This window comes from Protomyctophum bolini (genome assembly GCF_963924005.1).
Source record: "Protomyctophum bolini genome assembly, chromosome: 11".
Taxonomy (NCBI): Eukaryota; Metazoa; Chordata; class Actinopteri; order Myctophiformes; family Myctophidae; genus Protomyctophum; species Protomyctophum bolini.
In genome coordinates this window covers 5,807,902-5,827,482 of record NC_137872.1, presented here as the reverse complement: position 1 = coordinate 5,827,482, position 19,581 = coordinate 5,807,902, and the positions used below count along the sequence as shown (strand labels likewise).

The window sequence follows — 19,581 nt, the reverse complement described above, 5'->3', positions numbered from 1 at the left end:
GTACATACGAATAAAACATATTTTTGTTTGGCTTCCTTCAGACAATGCAGCAGCGTATACGACAGCAAACACAGAAAACAAATAGATAGAATAAAGAATGCAAGAAAGAGCAAACGGAATAAAATAAAAAAGAGTAACTTACCAAATGCACCCTCTTTTGGGTCCATTTGGTTCTATTTGTTTCATTTTAAAGTTTGAATGGGGTTTCTAAGTATAGGACTAGTAGCATGTTTGTACTATTGCCATTGTTGACAAATTTGACAATTAATGCATTGGGTGCTTAAATTAAATATTTCAAAAACTACATTAAGTTCCAGCATGTATAGGCTATCCACCTTTTTTTTAAGGTGCCAACATCTGCCATTGACCTCCATTATAATGTTCTCACAAATTGATAACTTTGATAATTAATTAATGAATGGGTCCCCGTAAGAGAATATTGGATTTTCTTTTTTCTCCAAAAAATAGATGCACAAGCTTCTCTCTACGTCGTCTTGATCCGAATCACAACGTGTTGTGAACTTGTAGGTCTGCTTTTTTTGAAAATATTTTTATGACATTGAAAATAAACTGTTTTTGCATTGGGGACCCCCTGGTTTTTACATTATCTATATAAAATGAAATACTTGGTTTTGAATATATTATTCTATTACAGATTTTCGGTCTCCTCTGTATTTGTTTTTTTGTCACATAATCTGCACTTGGGGAAAAGAAAACAACTGTTAAACTCTGCCCAACTGTGTTGCCTTGCCATCCTTGTGTTCACGACCCTCGCCTGAGACAGGGGTGTGACACAGACGCATCATGGCGACATATTTAAAGGAGTGTACTAATATGTAAATCATAACGTTTCCAACAAAAATGAAGTAAAAGTTTAAAAAAAGAAATCAGTTCACTTCTATTCAGGCTCATTGACTGACCCCATGACGTCATATCACATGCGCCGGGGGGTCCGGAGTAGAGGGGTCCATCATCATTCATCAACTGAATGGTTGAGGCGCGCGTGCCGCTCACTAGTTCCAGTTGTTGTGTTTTTGACATGTTTGTTGTGGTTTATCTGAATTAAAACGTACATTTAATGTTCGTTGTTTTGTGTCTGGATTAAAACACAGCATCTAACGCGTTCAGTCATGGAGGAGGTGGACGTGGAACCGCCGACTACTGTGAGTAACTCACTAGAATGTTATATTACAATAATAATCTTCAGTCAGTACAGTTTTGTTGCACAGACAATGATAATGATAATGATGATGATGATAAATGATCTTCAAGTATACATGTGTTGCTAAGACTACTGTGAGTAAATAACTACTAACTCACTATAAATTTAATATAATAATAATCTTCAGTCGGCACAGTTTTGTTGCAAAGAGTACTAGTCTGAGTAACTTAACGTCTAACTGAACTCACTATAAATTAATATAATAAATGATCTTTATTCAGTGCAGTTATGTTGCAATTAAAACTTTGAGGTTCAGTAGTGTTTCACCAGTGGTGGAAAGAATACTCACATTCATTAAAGTATCAATACTTCAATATTGGCTTAAAAATTGGCTAAAATTTTGGCTACTGCAATTAGAAGTACTCTGTTACAACTAGAAGTCTGTCATTGAAAATGTGCTTGAGTAAAAAGTACACAGCTATTAGCATCAATAGTTAATAGTACCTAAGTACCAAAAGTAAAATGACTAATTTTGCAGGGTGTCAAGTTTCAAGTCAAATGCATTGGAAAATAGCAGATCTACAAGCTCACAATGTGTCGCATAGCGACTAAGATTGACTTTTTTCTAATGGCATAAATGTATATAGGGCCACATTTTGCAACACGAGATTATTTTTAATAATGGGATGAATCTAGAGTTGCAAACTTGCAAAACCCTTCCATTGACAGACCATTGAGCTTGTATTAAGCAATGTTAAACTCGCCAATATTGCAGCCGTAAGGCAAGCTTGACTTATCCACTTTCAATCTGAAAAGCGTTTGTTTAATGAAAATCCACCGTAGACACGTTATGAGCTACTTTCTGTCTAGAAATGATGTGCCGTGATACATTTTTGTGTTGGAGTTTGGAAGCACTCGTCAGAAGTCACTGAACGAACGGCCCTGCGTAACACCCGTTTCCAATCTGCAGATAACGGCAATATAGGAAGCAGCAGCACGATGCGTTAGTAAAAAGGAGCGCTTCCAAACTGCAACACTTGGCAAAAACCGCCCATCACCTTGCTTTTTTCCCCTCTCTGCACAAAACCTCTTTTGGCGAACATAGCCGATCTACAAGCTGAACAAGTGTGAGCTTGTAGATCGGCTATTGTCTGGGAATCTAGCCGCTATCTCAAATAAATCACGATTATATAATAATTGTGAGTTGTGTTAATATTTCTCTCCCAGCTCATTCCTGACGCCAGGCAGCACTTGGGCTTCGTCTGGGGACCTGGAGACATCCTGGCCTACGACACCCTGTTCAAAGCATCAGGTGAGGCCCGGTGCACATCCAGTCATTCACAGTACATCAGATGAGGGTGCACATCCACTCATTCACAGTACATCAGGTGAGGTGCACATCCACTCATTCACAGTACATCAGATGAGGTGCACATCCACTCATTCACAGTACATCAGATGAGGGTGCACATCCAGTCATTCACAGTACATCAGATGAGGTGCACATCCACTCATTCACAGTACATCAGATGAGGTGCACATCCACTCATTCACAGTACATCAGATGAGGTGCACATCCACTCATTCACAGTACATCAGATGAGGTGCACATCCAGTCATTCACAGTACATCAGATGAGGTGCACATCCACTCATTCACAGTACATCAGATGAGGTGAACATCCACTCATTCACAGTACATCAGATGAGGTGCACATCCAGTCATTCACAGTACATGAGAGAGATGAGGTGCACATCCACTCATTCACAGTACATCAGATGAGGTGCACATCCACTCATTCACAGTACATCAGATGAGGTGCACATCCACTCATTCACAGTACATCAGATGAGGTGCACATACACTCATTCACAGTACATCAGATGAGGTGCACATCCACTCATTCACAGTACATCAGATGAGGTGCACATCCACTCATTCACAGTACATCAGATGAGGTGCACATCCACTCATTCACAGTACATCAGATGAGGGTGCACATCCACTCATTCACAGTACATCAGATGAGGTGCACATCCACTCATTCACAGTACATCAGATGAGGTGCACATCCAGTCATTCACAGTACATCAGATGAGGTGCACATCCACTCATTCACAGTACATCAGATGAGGTGCACATCCACTCATTCACAGTACATCAGATGAGTGTTGTCTACCCTAGAACGGCTGATATTCCATACGTTGCATGATGTGTTCTATAGTACACAATCAGCTGTTGAACACTGAAAAAATGCATTTTTTGCCCTTCCAATTTACAATTTAAGCATTAAAGCATTTTGCAGACGCTCTTAATCCAGAGCGATTTACAGTAAGAAAGAACAACACATGGTAATACATGAAATACATAAAATACAGTCATTAAGAATCATACGTAAGCTAAGAACCTAACATCTGTCTAACAGTAGAATATTTATGAAACTATGCGTATACACTATAGATGTCTACATAAAATGCTATCTAAATTAATAATAATAATAATAATAATACATTTTATTTATAACGCACTTTACATTTGAAACAAATCTCAAAGTGCTACAGGCAGAAAAATATAAAAAATAAAATAAAAAATAAGAATAAAACAGTTAAAACAGCACACAGGGCAGCTTAAAAGTCCGACTGGGCAAATGCCTTACTAAAGAGGAGCAAATTACATAATTTGAGCCTTTGCATACGCCTGTAAGGTCGTTGGGCTAGGGCAAGTGCCACGGGCTAAGATGGAGTCTGAAGAGGTGGGTTTTCAGACTACGACGGAACATTGGGAGTGAGTCTGCACTTCTGACTGCAATGGGAAGTGCATTCCATAGTTTTTGGGCCAGGAGGGAGAAGAGATTGGGACGTGTGGAGCGCTGTCCCGGCGCTTTTAGTTTGTTCCACGAGTGTTCCACGGCAGTGTATGGCATGCATGCCGTACTCTGTACTCGGCTCTATGCAATGCAGAACGTGTTTCCTGAATCGTCCCCTTCCTGTCCCTCCCAGGTGCGACGGGACCGGTCGGTCTGTCCATTCACGAGGTGAGGAAAGACGAGGACATTTACTCGCCCGTTCTTCGCAAACTCTTCAACGAGTCCCACCTGATCTTCGTGGGGCTGCAGACCATCCGGGAGGACCTGCCCAGCAAGAACAAGAAGCCCCAGTAAGATTAGATCACCCCCACTTGGCACTGGTTGGCACTTTTAACCCATTCTGACCTGAGATCAGATTCATACGAGGTTTCCACTGGACACACACTGGTCTGATTAACCCATTCTGACCTGAGATCAGATTCTAAAAATGTCAGTCGTTCTTCGATTTTTTTCAAAAATAGCAGACCTACAAGCTCATAGCGCGCCACTCGGTGGCGCGCTATGAGCTTGTAGATCTGCTATTTTTCAATAGCTAAAGCATAACATGATGCCAAACACCAAAATGGGTTCCCGGCCAGAATGGGTTAATTTCGTTGTACATGTTGCAATGACAAATAAAGATCTATCTATCTATCTATCTACATGGTCATGACTGGGACTGCAACATGGTCTGAAATCTATCCATTTAATCACTTCGAAACACATTCACTGCCCAGTATTAAATACTTTATTCTTCTTCCGACACTACCAGTGTTTCTCAGTGAAGGCCCTTATTTTGAAAGCCCACCCGGACCCGAGGCGTGAAATAAATAGTCAAAAAATTGAAAAAGAAGAAAAACGCTGTGTCGTGGGACAGCCGATCAGAAAATAACTATCATCTATCATCAGTTCTTGTTCTTTAACGTAATCACTGGAAACTGTTCTCTGGGGCCGTCAATGGCTGATAAGTGTTGGATTTGTTCTGAGGGGCGTCAAAAAAATCGTTTAAAAAAATTGTCATGATTCTCTGCTTTTGGTGTGACATAAATCTGGAAAAGAATATTGTCTGAAGCAGACTTAACTAAAATATGTCACATCTTCTCTCGTCTGGTCAGATTCGTCAGTATCAGTAAGAACTACAGGTCTGTCATACGAGCCTGCATGGAGGAGCTACAGCATATTGCAGGTACACACTTTCATCTACCTTATTATAGTGACATATTTAACCGATTCATTCTGGGTGGGAACCCCTTTTGGCGTTTCAAGCATTATGTTATACTTTAGCTGTTGGAAAATAGCAGATCTACAAGCTCATAGCACGGCACCGTGTGCCACACTACGAGCTTGTAGATCTGCTATTTTTGAAAAGTCGTGAAAACGTGCACCTTTTTGAACATACAGTATATTCTTTCACAGCGGACATTTTTAATTCAAATATTTGCTTCTGGGAGGTCCCTGGAACAACATATTTTCAGATGGGGGTCCATTGCCAAATACATACTTTCTTTTTTAGGGTTCTTGACATGAAAATGTTTGAGAACGACTGACATAGAAACACAGGTTTTTCAGGAAACTGTCGGGATTTAGAAGACATTTGTAGAATCGTTCCCAGGTCTAAATGGGTTAAGTCTTCATGCATGTACTGTTGTTATGGTGACATATTCTTCTGGTCTTTCATGTGTTTTCTGGATGAGGTGAAATATGTATTTGGTCTCTTGTACTGTAGTTTCAACACAAGACGCAGAACTGGCCAACAAGTATGGGAACCAGGTATGGATGTTGTACAGTATTTACAGTGCATGCACGCAGAATACCATATTCAGACATTCACCCTTATATTCAGTTTCTATAAGGCAATATACCTCTATTATAGGAGGGTGCGTTTGTCATATGTATTTAATCAAATACTGTACATTGTATATACAGAGTATGTTTTAGCCCATTCTGGGCGGGAAGTGGGAACCCCTTTTGGTGTTTTAAACTTTATGTTATGCTTTAGCTATTGAAAAATAGCAGATCTACAAGCTCATAGCGCGCCACTCGGTGGTGCGCTATGAGCTTGTAGGTCTGCTATTTTTGAAAAATCGTGAAATCTTTATTTCAGAAAACTGGAGGATTTAGAAGAATTGTTTTAAATGTCGGTCAGGCCTAAATGGGTTAAGGTTATTATAGAGCTGATCTAGGATCTGTTATCATTGTGTTACTGTGTTTTGTCTCATGTCAGGTGTCCATTCTGATGGCCATAGAGCTGATCTAGGATCTGTTATTATTGTGTTACTGTGTTTTGTCTCATGTCAGGTGTCCATTCTGATGGCCATAGAGCTGATCTGGCATCTGTTATTATTGTGTTGAAACAGTGGTTTGTCTCATGTCAGGTGTCCATTCTGATGGCCATAGAGCTGATCTGGCATCTGTTATCATTGTGTTGAAACAGTGGTTTGTCTCATGTCAGGTGTCCATTCTGATGGCCATAGAGCTGATCTGGAATCTGTGTGAAGTGCTGTTCATCGACGCTGCTCCAGGTAAATCCGTCCAGGTTTCTGTGTAGATCTCATTCAGGACCTCTGTTTGTTTCACACGTGTGTTCGTTTGACCAACAGTCTTAAAGTAGAATTCCATACTAGAAGGCTTTCTTACCTTTATTTGTAGTTGTTATGTCCCCACCAAAGAGGTCCAGGTGTTATTTTGTGCAAAAGCGCATTATTGGCTATTTCCCCTACCATAACCCCTCAATGAATTGAATGGGGCATTGGGGTGTTGTGCTAATTTGCTTATTTCCATCACTTTTTTTTCTATATATCCTCTCTTCATAATGTAAATGGTATCCCAAGGGACTGGCGCGCCTAGTAGTTCATTTTCAATGAGAGAGTGTGTGTTTTTTTTTGGAAATGTTGGAAAGTTTGGAAAGTTGAGGGGCGACGCAACGCAAACTTATTTATTTCCGTGGGCGGCTGGGCGCAGCCCCGTGAAGTTGTTAATACGTGCATGCTCCGTTTGTGCACACGCCCGTGACCGTGTATGTACACCTTGTTTTTTAGTAGAGGTTTTTATTTTTAACCATTTGCTTGAAGAGAGAACTGATCTGAAGTTAGCAGCGTATCGTCGTGGCATGTCCGCTTGTATATCTTGTTTGTTCTAATATTTTGAATATTTTGGGGGGTGTGTGTGTGCACCATCAGCGGGCTCCCTCTTGCTCCACCTGCTGGACTGGGTGAGGTTGCACAAGGCTGACGTGGAGGAGAAAGCCAGCGAGGTTCTGCAGAGCGAGTGCCCTGCCGAACACCACAGCTACTGGGACGTGGTAGGTTGTAAAACAAACGCACCCCACAGCTACTGGGACGTGGTAGGTTGTAAAACAAACGCACACCACAGCTACTGGGACGTGGTAGGTTGTAAAACAAACGCACCCCACAGCTACTGGGACGTGGTAGGTTGTAAAACAAACGCACACCACAGCTACTGGGACGTGGTAGGTTGTAAAACAAACGCACCCCACAGCTACTGGGACGTGGTAGGTTGTAAAACAAACGCACCCCACAGCTACTGGGAGTTGAATACAGCGATCTCGTGTGATATCATTAACAGAGACCTAAAGACGTGTATACCAAAAACCTACCGCACACAAATGCACATGGACACAATAACTTACCTACGGCGCACACACTCAAACCTACCCACCGCACTCATGTATGCACACTCCCACACACACGAACATGCAATGTGTTAGTTGCAGCTGAGCTACGATATTGACCTGTCTGTCCTCCATGGCTCCTGTGTTTCAAAGACTGACCTGTCTGTCCTCCACTGTTTCAGGTGCTGAGCTACGTGCTTCAGGGGAAGCTGGAGGAGACTCGTCAGATGCTGGTGAAACAGGCCAGCCTGCAGCCAGCCTCCAGGAAGATGTTCAAACTGATGGACAGCCTGCTCAGCAAGATGCCCACGTACAACGTACGTACGCAGAGCCTGACCCAGAGCCTTTTGTGGTGGTTCTGCAGAACCGTGGGTCCGACCGACTCGACGCCGGGCACTGCACTCCCTGCGGGGGTGTGGAACGCGTGTGTCGAATTTGAAGTCGGTGGGGCAAACGGTTCTCGAGTTACGTGCATTACAACCGTACACACACACACACACACACAGAGATTAACCTGCTGAGCACGATGTCCACGTACAACGTACGACGCGTACGCAACACACTGTCATTTATCGTGTAGCGATGTACAGTGCAGGCATTTAGCACACACTCTTGTCTTATAAGTGTGATGAGAATTATTAGAGTAAACTGTTTTTTTTCCCTCCTCCCCTTTGAAAACAAAACGCCTGCTGTACTCCCAAGGCTAGGTCAATAGTCACATACTGTAAGTAGTGTGCAGAGAGAGCAGTGTAACGTTTGATGATATTTCTACCGTTCAAAATTCTCAAAAATTTAATTACGTTTGCCTGTTGTCTCTCCTACCATGATGTACCAACATCAATACAGCATGGAATTATCCAATGAAAACAAAACGTTTTGGGTCTGAGAAGCGAAATCTCATCAAATGGTGGTCCGTGGCCCGAATGCAGAATAGACCACGGACCTTCATGTGAACAGGGTTGAAACCATAGACTGTAAAAAATATGGACAAAGCGTCCCGCGGGTCTAACGTGAACGTAAAATGAAGCCTGTCAGTCCTTGCAATGGAAGTCGCCATCTTTCTAGATCCGTTTTGGCCCAGTTCAGGCCAGCTGGCCCATTGGCTGGCCCAGACAACGAGGCGGGACTTCCCCCTTCTTCTTCGTTGGTTTTTATTTTGACTCGAGTGGGTGGGGGATCCCGTTCATAGACTGTAACGGTAGCCACGCCCCTCAGAACATGCGCGACTTTATGGTCATTTTTCTAATAAATGGGACCATAATTTTCCAAAAAGAATATTATGACATTAGAAATGAGACTTTAAACTAGTGACTGGAAGCAAAAAGTATTCATGACCATGTTTATTAAGGTAATACAGTCTAGGTGAAGTTGGGCCCAAATACATGGACTTCTATGGGGCTATGGGTTTTTTTGAGCCCAATGAGAGCGCCTCAACAGGCCATTATATGAACTTTCATTTCCTTAGTGGCTTCACAAAATATCCGTCTGACTGCCCCCCTGGTTGAAACCCACTGAATTAAACGATTAGTCCAGAATTGGGAAAATAAATGTGTAAAAACAGAGCATCATTTAAAGACTACTGTGTGTGATTGTCGTGTCCCTCCAGCCCGCTGGCAGCCAGACGCTGACGGACTTTGACGTGAAGTGGAGACAGTGGCATATGGAGGTGGACCGCTGTCTGCAGGACAACTCCTTCAGCAGCAACCCTCACCTGGAGGTCATCTGTAAGGTCAGTGATACAACCCAGAGGTCATATGTAAGGTCACTAATACAACCTAGAGGTCATCTGTAAGGTCGCGTTGAGCTTGTGGATCTGCTATTTTTGGTGGAGACAGTTTGTGTAGATGGTAAAAGGACAGTGCAACTCAGTTCTGTTTTTACTAAGCATGGAAGTGGTCACACTGAGTGATGTTGGTAAATTCCAAATGTTATCAAAGTATTCTGTGGCTCTCCTTGACTTGTGTCACGGCACACTTTGAGAATCCCTGGCTTAACCCATTCTGACCTGAGATCAGATTCATACGAGGTTTCCACGGGACACACACTGGTCTGATGAACCCATTCTGACCTGAGATCAGATTCTAAAAATGTCAGTCGTTCTTCGAATTCTTCAAAAATAGCAGGCCTACAAGCTCGTATCGCGCCACTCGGTGGCGCGATATGAGCTTGTAGATCTGCTATTTTTCAATAGCTAAAGCATAACATGATGCCAACACCAAAATGGGTGCCCGGTCAGAATGGGTTAAGCATTATGTTACACTTTGGCTATTTTAGAAAAATCATAAATGTGGAATCTGTGTTAGAGCGAACTACTTTAACTACAATCTTTGCGTCTGGGGGGGTCCCTGGAACAACATATTTTCAGATGGGGGTCGGCGACCAATTTCATGATATAATGTCTGGGGTCCTTCGTCCTTGACATGAAATATTGAGCACCACTGATCTAGAAACATGGGTATTTCAGAAAACTGGGTTAAACAGTATGACCTTCTGTGTCTCTCTCTGTGTGTGTAGATCCTGGTAGGCGACGAAGACGCCATGTTGGAGCACAAGGACCTGCTGAGCACCTGGTACCACTTTCTGATCACCAGACTGCTGTACTGCCACCCTACAGTCAAACCCAATGAACTGCACTACTACGCACAGGTACGACACCACCCCCTACTGTCACCATGCAGTACTGCCACCCTATGGTCAAACCCAACGAACAGCATTGTTTTTTTGCCTTCCTCCTCCTTGAATTTGGAGTGGTTTTAGGCACGTTTTGATAGATTGATTGAATACTTTATTAACGGTCTGCAAAGAGAGGCACAGTGGCACAGATTTATACAAAAGAATGCTAAACAGTTAACCCAGATAAGCTCTCGGAGTTAGTTTCCATTGAGGTCCTGTGTATTCAATTCATCGAGACATTTAAAGACAAACGATAATATACAGTAATATGCAAAAACATCATCATAATATACAAGTAGCAATATGAAAGAAAGATATGTACAGTAAACAGGTGGGGGGTATTTCTGGTGATAAGCTACTCTTTACTTCAAACGGCAGCCAGTTACAATTTACAGTTTGCACTGTAGGTGCTCTTTCTGAACGCTTTTGAAGTTGGGTAATGGTGCATTCACATGGGCTCAGGCAGCCGGTAGACAGGTGGGTGGGTAATGGTGCATTCATGTTGTGTGTGTGTGTGTGTGTGTGTGTGTGTGGGGGTGGTTTCAGTCATGCATGACCATGTTCCTGGACTCGAGGAGCGTTCCAGAGCCTCTGGACAGCATCCTGTTGGCAGCGTTTGAGTTTGACATCCACCAGGTCATCAAAGACTGCAGGTGAGGTGACGCATGTGTGTGCACACGCATGCATGCACACACACACGCACTTGCGCACCCACGTGCACGCATGCACACACACCGTCACTTTAGCCATTTTCAGCCTGTGTTTTCCAGTTTTAATAATAAGTGTGTCTTCACAACACCAATTACAGTTTTACTTTTAGTAATCTTCACTTTTAACAACAGTTTTAATGCCGTGATTAAACCATGGTGTTCCAGATCTCCCTGCCTAGTTTAACCCATTCTGACCGGGCACCCATTTTGGTGTTGGCATCATGTTATGCTTTAGCTATTGAAAAATAGCAGATCTACAAGCTCATATCGCGCCACCGAGTGGCGCGATACGAGCTTGTAGGTCTGCTATTTTTGAAAAATTCGAAGAACGACTGACATTTTTAGAATCTGATCTCAGGTCAGAATGGGTTAATCAGACCAGTGTGTGTCCCGTGGAAACCTCGTATGAATCTGATCTCAGGTCAGAATGGGTTAACCTTTGAAGAGCCAGCCGCGCCGACTTGATCGTTGCTTGACGTGAGAATCCACTTTAAAACGGTGTAATCTTGTGGTCGTGTTGAAAAACGTTCCAAAGTGGCGATCACAGCGGCAGAGCGGAGGAGGGACGTGCTCGCTGCGCGGCCGCACCGCCGCCGTTGGAATGCGTTGGGCCTCCATTTCCCAGAACCCTTTGCATGCCGGTGCGACGGATGTTTTTGTGATGTAATTGTAATCATCATAACGCGTCACCTATCCCACTCTGTCAGATGGAAACCCCGTATGACTTACAACTTATTAAAAAAGAAACGCAAATTAAACAATGAAAACATAACTCTTGTGTAACTCGTTATTGGGAGGGAGACTCAACAACATTTGTGTTGTCTGTGGTTTCCAGTTTTAATCAGTTTGTCTTAACAACAACATTTATGTTGTCTGTGGTTTCCAGTTTTAATCAGTTTGTCTTAACAACAACATTTGTGTTGTCTGTGGTTTCCAGTTTTAATCAGTTTGTCTTAACAACAACAACATTTGTGTTGTCTGTGGTTTCCAGTTTTAATCAGTTTGTCTTAACAACAACATTTGTGTTGTCTGTGGTTTCCAGTATCGCTCTGAACAACTGGTGGTTCGTGGCTCACCTGACAGATCTACTGGATCACTGCAATCTGCTCCAATCCCACAATCTACAGTAAGACCTCTGTTCTAATCTATCTAAACCATGTTTACCCATAATAATACTTCACAATCTACAGTAAGACCTCTGTTCTAATCTATCTAAACCATGTTTACCCATAATAATACTTCACAATCTACAGTAAGACCTCTGTTCTAATCTATCTAAACCATGTTTACCCATAATAATACTCCACAATCTACAGTAAGACCTCTGTTCTAATCTATCTAAACCATGTTTACCCATAATAATACTTCACAATCTACAGTAAGACCTTTGACATCAGACCATGTGTGTTGACATCAGACCATGTGTATTGATCTGATATCTCGTGGTATGAAGTGGATTCTGTTGTTTTGTGTTCAGCTTTGGATCCAACCTGAGAGAGTTCCTCCTCCTGGAGTATGCCTCTGGTCTCTTCACCCATCACAGGTCAGGCTTATCACATTTATTATGTTATTCATTATTTATCCCATTCAGGACGGGAACCCCTTTTGGTGTTTTAAGCATTATGTCATACTTTAGATCTACAAGCTCATAGAGCTTGTAGATGTGGATGTGGCACACACTTTGAATATATATTCCTTCAGAGCGAATGTTTTTAACTCAAATCTTTGCTGCTGGGGGGGGCGGGGGGAACTACATATTTTCAGATGGGGGTCGGTGGCCAATTACATAATAATTATGGGTTCCTTGAAAAGGTTTGAGAACGACTGACAGAAACATGGGTTTTTCAGAAAACTGTCAGGGTTTAGAATACATTTGTAGAATCGTGCTCAGGTCTAAACGGGTTATTTTTCAGTTATTATTAGTGGACCGGCTGGGTAGCCGTTAAAATAACAATTTCAGTTATGCTTACCGTTTACTAAAGGCACTAATACGTGTTCATTATCATTCACAGTTTGTACAGTTGATAGTAAATACTAGACTGGGATCAAGTCGTTTTGCAGTTTTATGATTTGGTCTAGAGTTGAATGGCTACAGCCTCTGTTCCCTCGGCCAGAGTCAACGATGAAATCTCATCAGAATTCATGTTTTTCAGTGAGACTGTCCTGACGTCCCACTCGAGCGACAACTAAACGCTCTGTGCAGCGACGTCATTCGCTCTCTATTTGAGCGAGTTTTCGAGGCCCCAAACACTTTGATTGGTTGATCTACTGTACACGCTACTATTTATTGGTTTATTTGATTGGTTCAGGCTACGTCGAAACGCAATGGCCGACGTTCCATATCTGCTTTTCAGCACGATATCACTGTCGGAACGCTCGCTCCATGAAGTTTAATTCTGCTGGGATGCTAGGGAAGGGGTACGTGTGGTTAACTGTGTGTGTGCGCGTCTGTGTGTGTGCGTGCGTCTCTGTCTCTGTGTGTGTGTGTGTGTGTGTGTGTGTGTGTGTGTGTGTGTGTGTCTCTCTCTCTCTCTCTCTGTATACGTGCAGTCTGTGGCAGCTGGCCGTGGACTACTACGACCACTGTCCGGAGTTCGGCCGCGTCTACCTGGAGCTGCAGATCGAGCGCGTTCCTCTGGACACGGAGAGGAAAGCTCTGAAGGTGCTGAGGATCTGTGAACAGAGACACATGTCTGAGCAGGGTGGGTTCTGTCTGTCTGTCTGTCTGTCTGTGAACAGAGACACATGTCTGAGCAGGGTGGGTTCTGTCTGTCTGTGAACAGAGACACATGTCTGAGCAGGGTGGGTTCTGTCTGTCTGTCTGTCTGTCTGTGAACAGAGACACATGTCTGAGCAGAGTGGGTTCTGTCTGTCTGTCTGTCTGTGAACAGAGACACATGTCTGAGCAGGGTGGGTTCTGTCTGTCTGTCTGTGAACAGAGACACATGTCTGAGCAGGGTGGGTTCTGTCTGTCTGTCTGTCTGTCTGTGAACAGAGACACATGTCTGAGCAGGGTGGGTTCTGTCTGTCTGTCTGTCTGTCTGTGAACAGAGACACATGTCTGAGCAGCGTGGGTTCTGTCTGTCTGTCTGTCTGTCTGTCTGTCTGTGAACAGAGACACATGTCTGAGCAGGGTGGGTTCTGTCTGTCTGTCTGTCTGTCTGTGAACAGAGACACATGTCTGAGCAGGGTGGGTTCTGTCTGTCTGTGAGGAGCATCTGTAACATCATGTATGTTTTGTCATGTTCCTCCAGTGAGGAGCATCTGTAACATCATGTATGTTGTGGTTCCTCCAGTGAGAAGCATTCTGTAACATCATGTATGTTGTGGTTCCTCCAGTGAGAAGCATTCTGTAACATCATGTATGTTTTGTCATGTTCCTCCAGTGAGGAGCATCTGTAAGATCATGGCCAGACGAGCTCTGAGGAACAGCCGTCTGGGCTCAGCTCTGTCCTGGGCCATCAGAGCCAAGGACGCTGCCTTCGCCACGCTCATATCAGAGAGGTGTGTTCTATTGTATCTAATGTTCTATTCATCTCATATCAGAGAGGTGTGTTCTATTGTATCTAATGTTCTATTCATCTCATATCAGAGAGGTATGTATGAATGAATGTTGGTCTATTCGCCTTCATATCAGAGAGGTCTATACACTGTAAATGTTGTTCTATTCACCTCCATATCTTTCATATCGGAGAGGTCTGTATGATCACTGGTGAGCAACATTGAGGTATAACTCAGGCTTTAGAGTTGGTGTTCATAAAAATCACACAAGTGAGGGGCGCTAATATATTAAAGTCTATCATGTTGATTAGGTGATGCAATGGTGATGTAAAACAAACGGTGCCAACACAAACATTAAACGCCATTAACAATAAAGAGACACATTATGACATTAAACTTTCCCTTTATTGTCAATGCGTTTATTAAACAAACATTGAACTAAAGACAAACATTAAACCTGTATATAGGAGGGGCTAGCGCCCCTCAATAATGGCAAAAGAATGGCACAAGTTAAGTATGGTAATTCAGTATGTTGTGTGTGTGCGTGCGTGCGTGTCAGGTTCTTACAGGACTACTGTGCACGAGGGGCCTTTTCAGATCTGGACCTGATTGACAACCTGGGTCCAGCCATGCTACTCAGCGACAGACTCACTTTCCTGGGTAACACACACAACGCACACCACACACACACACACACGCACACACAAAACACACACACACACACACACACACACACACAGCCAGCCATTAACGGTGGATTGTGAACTTGTGACTGTTTGTCACATGGTTAATTTCATCAACACATCAGCTGAGGGGACATTAACCCATTTTGGACTGACACCAGTGGTTCTCACAGGTTTAAAACCCTGTGTTTATATGTCAGTGGTTCTCACAGGGTTAAAACCCTGTTTCTATTTGTCAGTGTTTCTCACAGGGTTAAAACCCTGTGTTTCTATATGTCAGTGGTTCTCACAGGGTTAAAACCCTGTTTCTACATGTCAGTGGTTCTCACTTCTCACAGGGTTAAAACCCTGTGTTTCTATGTCAGTGGTTCTCACAGGGTTAAAACCCTGTGTTTCTATGTCAGTGGTTCTCACAGGGTTAAAACCCTGTGTTTCTATGTCGGTGGTTCTCACAGGGTTAAAACCCTGTTTCTGTCAGTGGTTCTCACAGGGTTAAAACCCTGTGTTTCTATGTCGGTGGTTCTCACAGGGTTAAAACCCTGTGTTTCTATGTCGGTGGTTCTCACAGGGTTAAAACCCTGTGTTTCTATGTCAGTGGTTCTCACAGGGTTAAAACCCTGTGTTTCTATGTCGGTGGTTCTCACAGGGTTAAAACCCTGTGTTTCTATGTCGGTGGTTCTCACAGGGTTAAAACCCTGTGTTTCTGTCAGTGGTTCTCACAGGGTTAAAACCCTGTGTTTCTATGTCGGTGGTTCTCACAGGGTTAAAACCCTGTTTCTGTCAGTGGTTATCACAGGGTTAAAACCCTGTGTTTCTGTCAGTGGTTCTCACAGGGTTAAAACCCTGTGTTTCTATGTCGGTGGTTCTCACAGGGTTAAAACCCTGTTTCTGTCAGTGGTTCTCACAGGGTTAAAACCCTGTTTCTGTCAGTGGTTCTCACAGGGTTAAAACCCTCTGTTTCTGTCAGTGGTTCTCACAGGGTTAAAACCCTGTGTTTCTGTCAGTGGTTCTCACAGGGTTAAAACCCTGTTTCTGTCAGTGGTTATCACAGGGTTAAAACCCTGTGTTTCTGTCAGTGGTTCTCACAGGGTTAAAACCCTGTTTCTGTCAGTGGTTCTCACAGGGTTAAACCCTGTGTTTCTCACAGGGTTAAAACCCTGTGTTTCTGTCAGTAGTTCTCACAGGGTTAAAACCCTGTGTTTCTGTCAGTAGTTCTCAAACTATTCCATGTCAAGGACCCCAGACACTATATATAATTGGCCGCCGACCCCCATCTGAAAATATGATGGCAAAGATTTTAGTTAAAAACTTTCTCTGTGAAAGCAGTGGTTAAGCATATAGCAAAGGTGCTATACTGTATAAATAAAGCTTTTTTTATTAAATATATTTTTGTGCCACATTTTCAAGATTAAAAAAAAATAGGCCCAGCAGCCTCTAGGTGTCCAGACGGTTGAGCTACAAAAAAAATTGTAGATCTGCTATTTTTCAATAGCTAAAGTATAACATAATGCTTATAACACCAAAAGGGGTGCCTGTCCTGAATGGGTTAAATCACTATACACTTGACCTTATGGTGGCTGTTGGGTCGTCACATGCACGCACACGCAAACACACACACACACACACACACACACACACACACACACACTGTGAGCCTGTATATGGGCTATTTATGGTCCGTGACACAGCAGCACACAGCCTAGTATACTTTAAAATAGGCATAAATAACCCTGTTTGAACGGCCTGGTGAAGTCGTACTACATTTTATTTGCTGTTGGACAGAGTTAGTCTTAGAGTTATCTCGTATCTCCATATTCTAACGTATCGTGTTTTTTAAGAAATGAATGCCCTACTTGATCACTTGAGCCAGCCTGACGGCGTGCCTGCGGGTTCGACTCCCGATCCCGACAGCCTTTGTGTTCCGTCCCCCGTCCCCATCCCCCCCCATCTCTCCCCATTTCCTGTCATTGATTTACCTATCAATAAAGGTAGAAAAAGGCAAATAATATATCTTAAAAAAATAAGTAGCTTGCTATTTTTTTATTTGAATCCTGACAACGAGCAAACGTGAGATTTCGACCCGACAGAGATGCTTTAAAATGTATTTGAATGGGTCAAACTAGTAATGGAGCACGCAGAACGTCCATTTAAAATGTCACACCGTTTCAACGATGATCACATATTTCTCTCTCTCTCTCTCACCCCCAGGGAAGTACCGTGAGTTCCACAAGCTGTACGAGGAGAAGCGCTTCACGGAGGCCGCTAAGCTCCTGCTGTCCCTCATGACCGCCAAGATCGCCCCACGCAGCTTCTGGTGGACGCTGTTGACCGACGCCATGCCCCTGATGGAGCAGGCAGAGGTCAGTCTGTTAGGGTCAAGGTTAGGGTCAGCTTCTGGTCGACCCTGCTGACCGACGCTATGCCCCTGATGGAGCAGGCAGAGGTCAGTCTGTTAGGGTCAAGGTCAGGGTCAGCTTCCCGTGGACCCTGCTGACCGACGCCATGCCCCTGATGGAGCAGGCAGAGGTCAGTCTGTTAGGGTCAAGGTCAGGGTCAGCTTCCCGTGGACCCTGCTGACCGACGCCATGCCCCTGATGGAGCAGGCAGAGGTCAGTCTGTTAGGGTCAAGGTGACCACTGGTCCATAGCGTTATGGAGAACTCCTCCTAACGCTATATGGACCAGAGCTAGGTCAGGGTCAGGGTCATCTTCCAGTGGACACTGCTGACCAGAACGAGACATTCGTCACTACACGGAATACTATGGTCTGGGGAAGGGCCCGTCAGCAGGGAGGAATAGGAGGCACCACGGACGGTGCAACTCGGGCCTGTTGTACCAAGTCAAATATTATCCTAATATTATCCTTAACCCATTCTGACCGGGAACCCGTTTTGGTGTTAGCCATCATGTTATGCTTTAGCTATTGAAAAATAGCAGACCTACAAGCTCATAGCGCGCCACCGAGTGGCGCGCTAAGAGCTTGTAGGTCTGCTATTTTTGGAAAAATCGAAGAACGACTGACATTTTTAGAATCTGATCTCGGGTCAGAATGGGTTAATCAGACCAGTGTGTGTCCAGTGGAAACGTCGTATGAATCTGATCTCAGGTCAGAATGGGTTAAAGTAGTGATTTTGCAATAGATTCTTTGTGGCACCTTCTCAGTTGGTTCTTCTTTGGTCTTTTCTCTCAGGTGATCTTCTCGGGAGAACAGACCCACGAGCTGATGTTCTGTCTGGAGGAGTTGACGTCCTCCCAGACCAGCACGCCGGGCCCAGACGGACCTATGCAGGTACACCTCTCTCTCTGTGTCTGTGTCTGTCTCTCTCTCTCTGTGTGGTGGAAGGCTGATGAAAAGCATTAAAACATGCTTTTTGCTATATAACAGCTATGCTTTTCCAGAAAACTGTTAGGATTTACAACAGTGCTTTAGAACAATGGTTCTCAAAATTAGCAACTGTACAAGCTACAGCGCGTCACTTTGTGCCGTGCTGCAAGCTTATACATCTGCTCATTTTGAACAACTAGAACCTTCAGGTCTGACGACATGGTGGGTGTGGGAGGTCTGATGATCTTGGAATCAAGACGGGTAATACTGAAAAGTTTGTTTCTGTTGCAGAAACATGCAGAACGGAACAGGTTGAATAATGCTTTAGTACAATAATAAGTAAGGGATAATGTCTGCATAGGTGGTCATCGGGTACTGCATCGTCTATTCCTCGCTCAAATGTTTTCAAAAACATTTCTGAGAGCAAAGTTTAGCTCTAAATTACATTATGTCTGTGTTATCGGGCAGGGCACAGCCGGTGCTCCTCTGAGGCTTTGATAATATTACCCAGTCTGTTATAGAGCGGATCGGTCATTGGCAAGAAATAACACGGACCACTGAAAACAGTTATAACAAGGTGTTGTGTGTGTGTTGTTTCAGGAGGAAGACGTGGAGCTCTTGAGGCTGGCGTTGGCCAGGAACCTGGCCATGGCTATCATCAAGGAGGGCACGGTGGAGGCCTGCTGTTGAACCTCATGGCCACCGGAGCGAGCCACCATATTGTTTCCTTTTTTTTTGTACTTTGTATATAAAACTTAACACATCGAGAGAGAAAAAAAAAAAGAATGTGCTCTTTGATAATAAACAGTCAATCTTTTCCCATAAAGTTCAGTCTTCTGAGGGTATGTATCTGACAACGTAGAGCAGTGGTTCTCAACCAGTGGTCCGGGGACCACCAGGGGTCCTTGAGTGGGTTCCAGGTGGTCCCCAGCGGAATGACGGAGAGTTAAAACGTAGTGGACCCTTATAGATCTTAGCATCTCAAGAGTTGCATTATTGTTAAATATCTGTATTGCTTAATTTACAAGAAGTCTACACAATTACAGATTTTT

General features: G+C 43.7%; 1 protein-coding gene across 1 annotated transcript; it reads left to right on the top strand.

Annotated features, from left to right (window-relative positions):
- Nucleotides 1-992: 992 nt before the first annotated feature.
- On the top strand, nucleotides 993-19,405 carry nup85 (nucleoporin 85). The gene is made up of 19 exons (XM_080775834.1): nucleotides 993-1,163; nucleotides 2,390-2,474; nucleotides 4,162-4,318; nucleotides 5,123-5,193; nucleotides 5,734-5,777; nucleotides 6,460-6,529; nucleotides 7,187-7,308; nucleotides 7,821-7,955; nucleotides 9,245-9,367; nucleotides 10,153-10,284; nucleotides 10,858-10,964; nucleotides 12,064-12,147; nucleotides 12,499-12,564; nucleotides 13,572-13,723; nucleotides 14,408-14,525; nucleotides 15,082-15,182; nucleotides 17,414-17,565; nucleotides 18,395-18,493; nucleotides 19,130-19,405. The coding sequence occupies exons 1-19, from the start codon at nucleotides 1,131-1,133 to the stop codon at nucleotides 19,217-19,219; spliced, it is 1,941 nt and encodes a 646-aa protein (XP_080631960.1). The 5' UTR covers nucleotides 993-1,130; the 3' UTR covers nucleotides 19,220-19,405.
- The last annotated feature ends 176 nt before the right edge of the window (nucleotides 19,406-19,581 follow it).

Excerpts from the sequence above, each read along its gene's own strand:
- nup85 (XM_080775834.1), top strand. The coding sequence starts at position 1,131 with ATGGAGGAGGTGGACGTGGAACCGCCGACTACT. Across the intron at positions 10,285-10,857 it reads AACTGCACTACTACGCACAG|TCATGCATGACCATGTTCCT; the intron begins GTACGACACCAC and ends GGGTGGTTTCAG. Across the intron at positions 12,148-12,498 it reads CTCCAATCCCACAATCTACA|CTTTGGATCCAACCTGAGAG; the intron begins GTAAGACCTCTG and ends TTTTGTGTTCAG.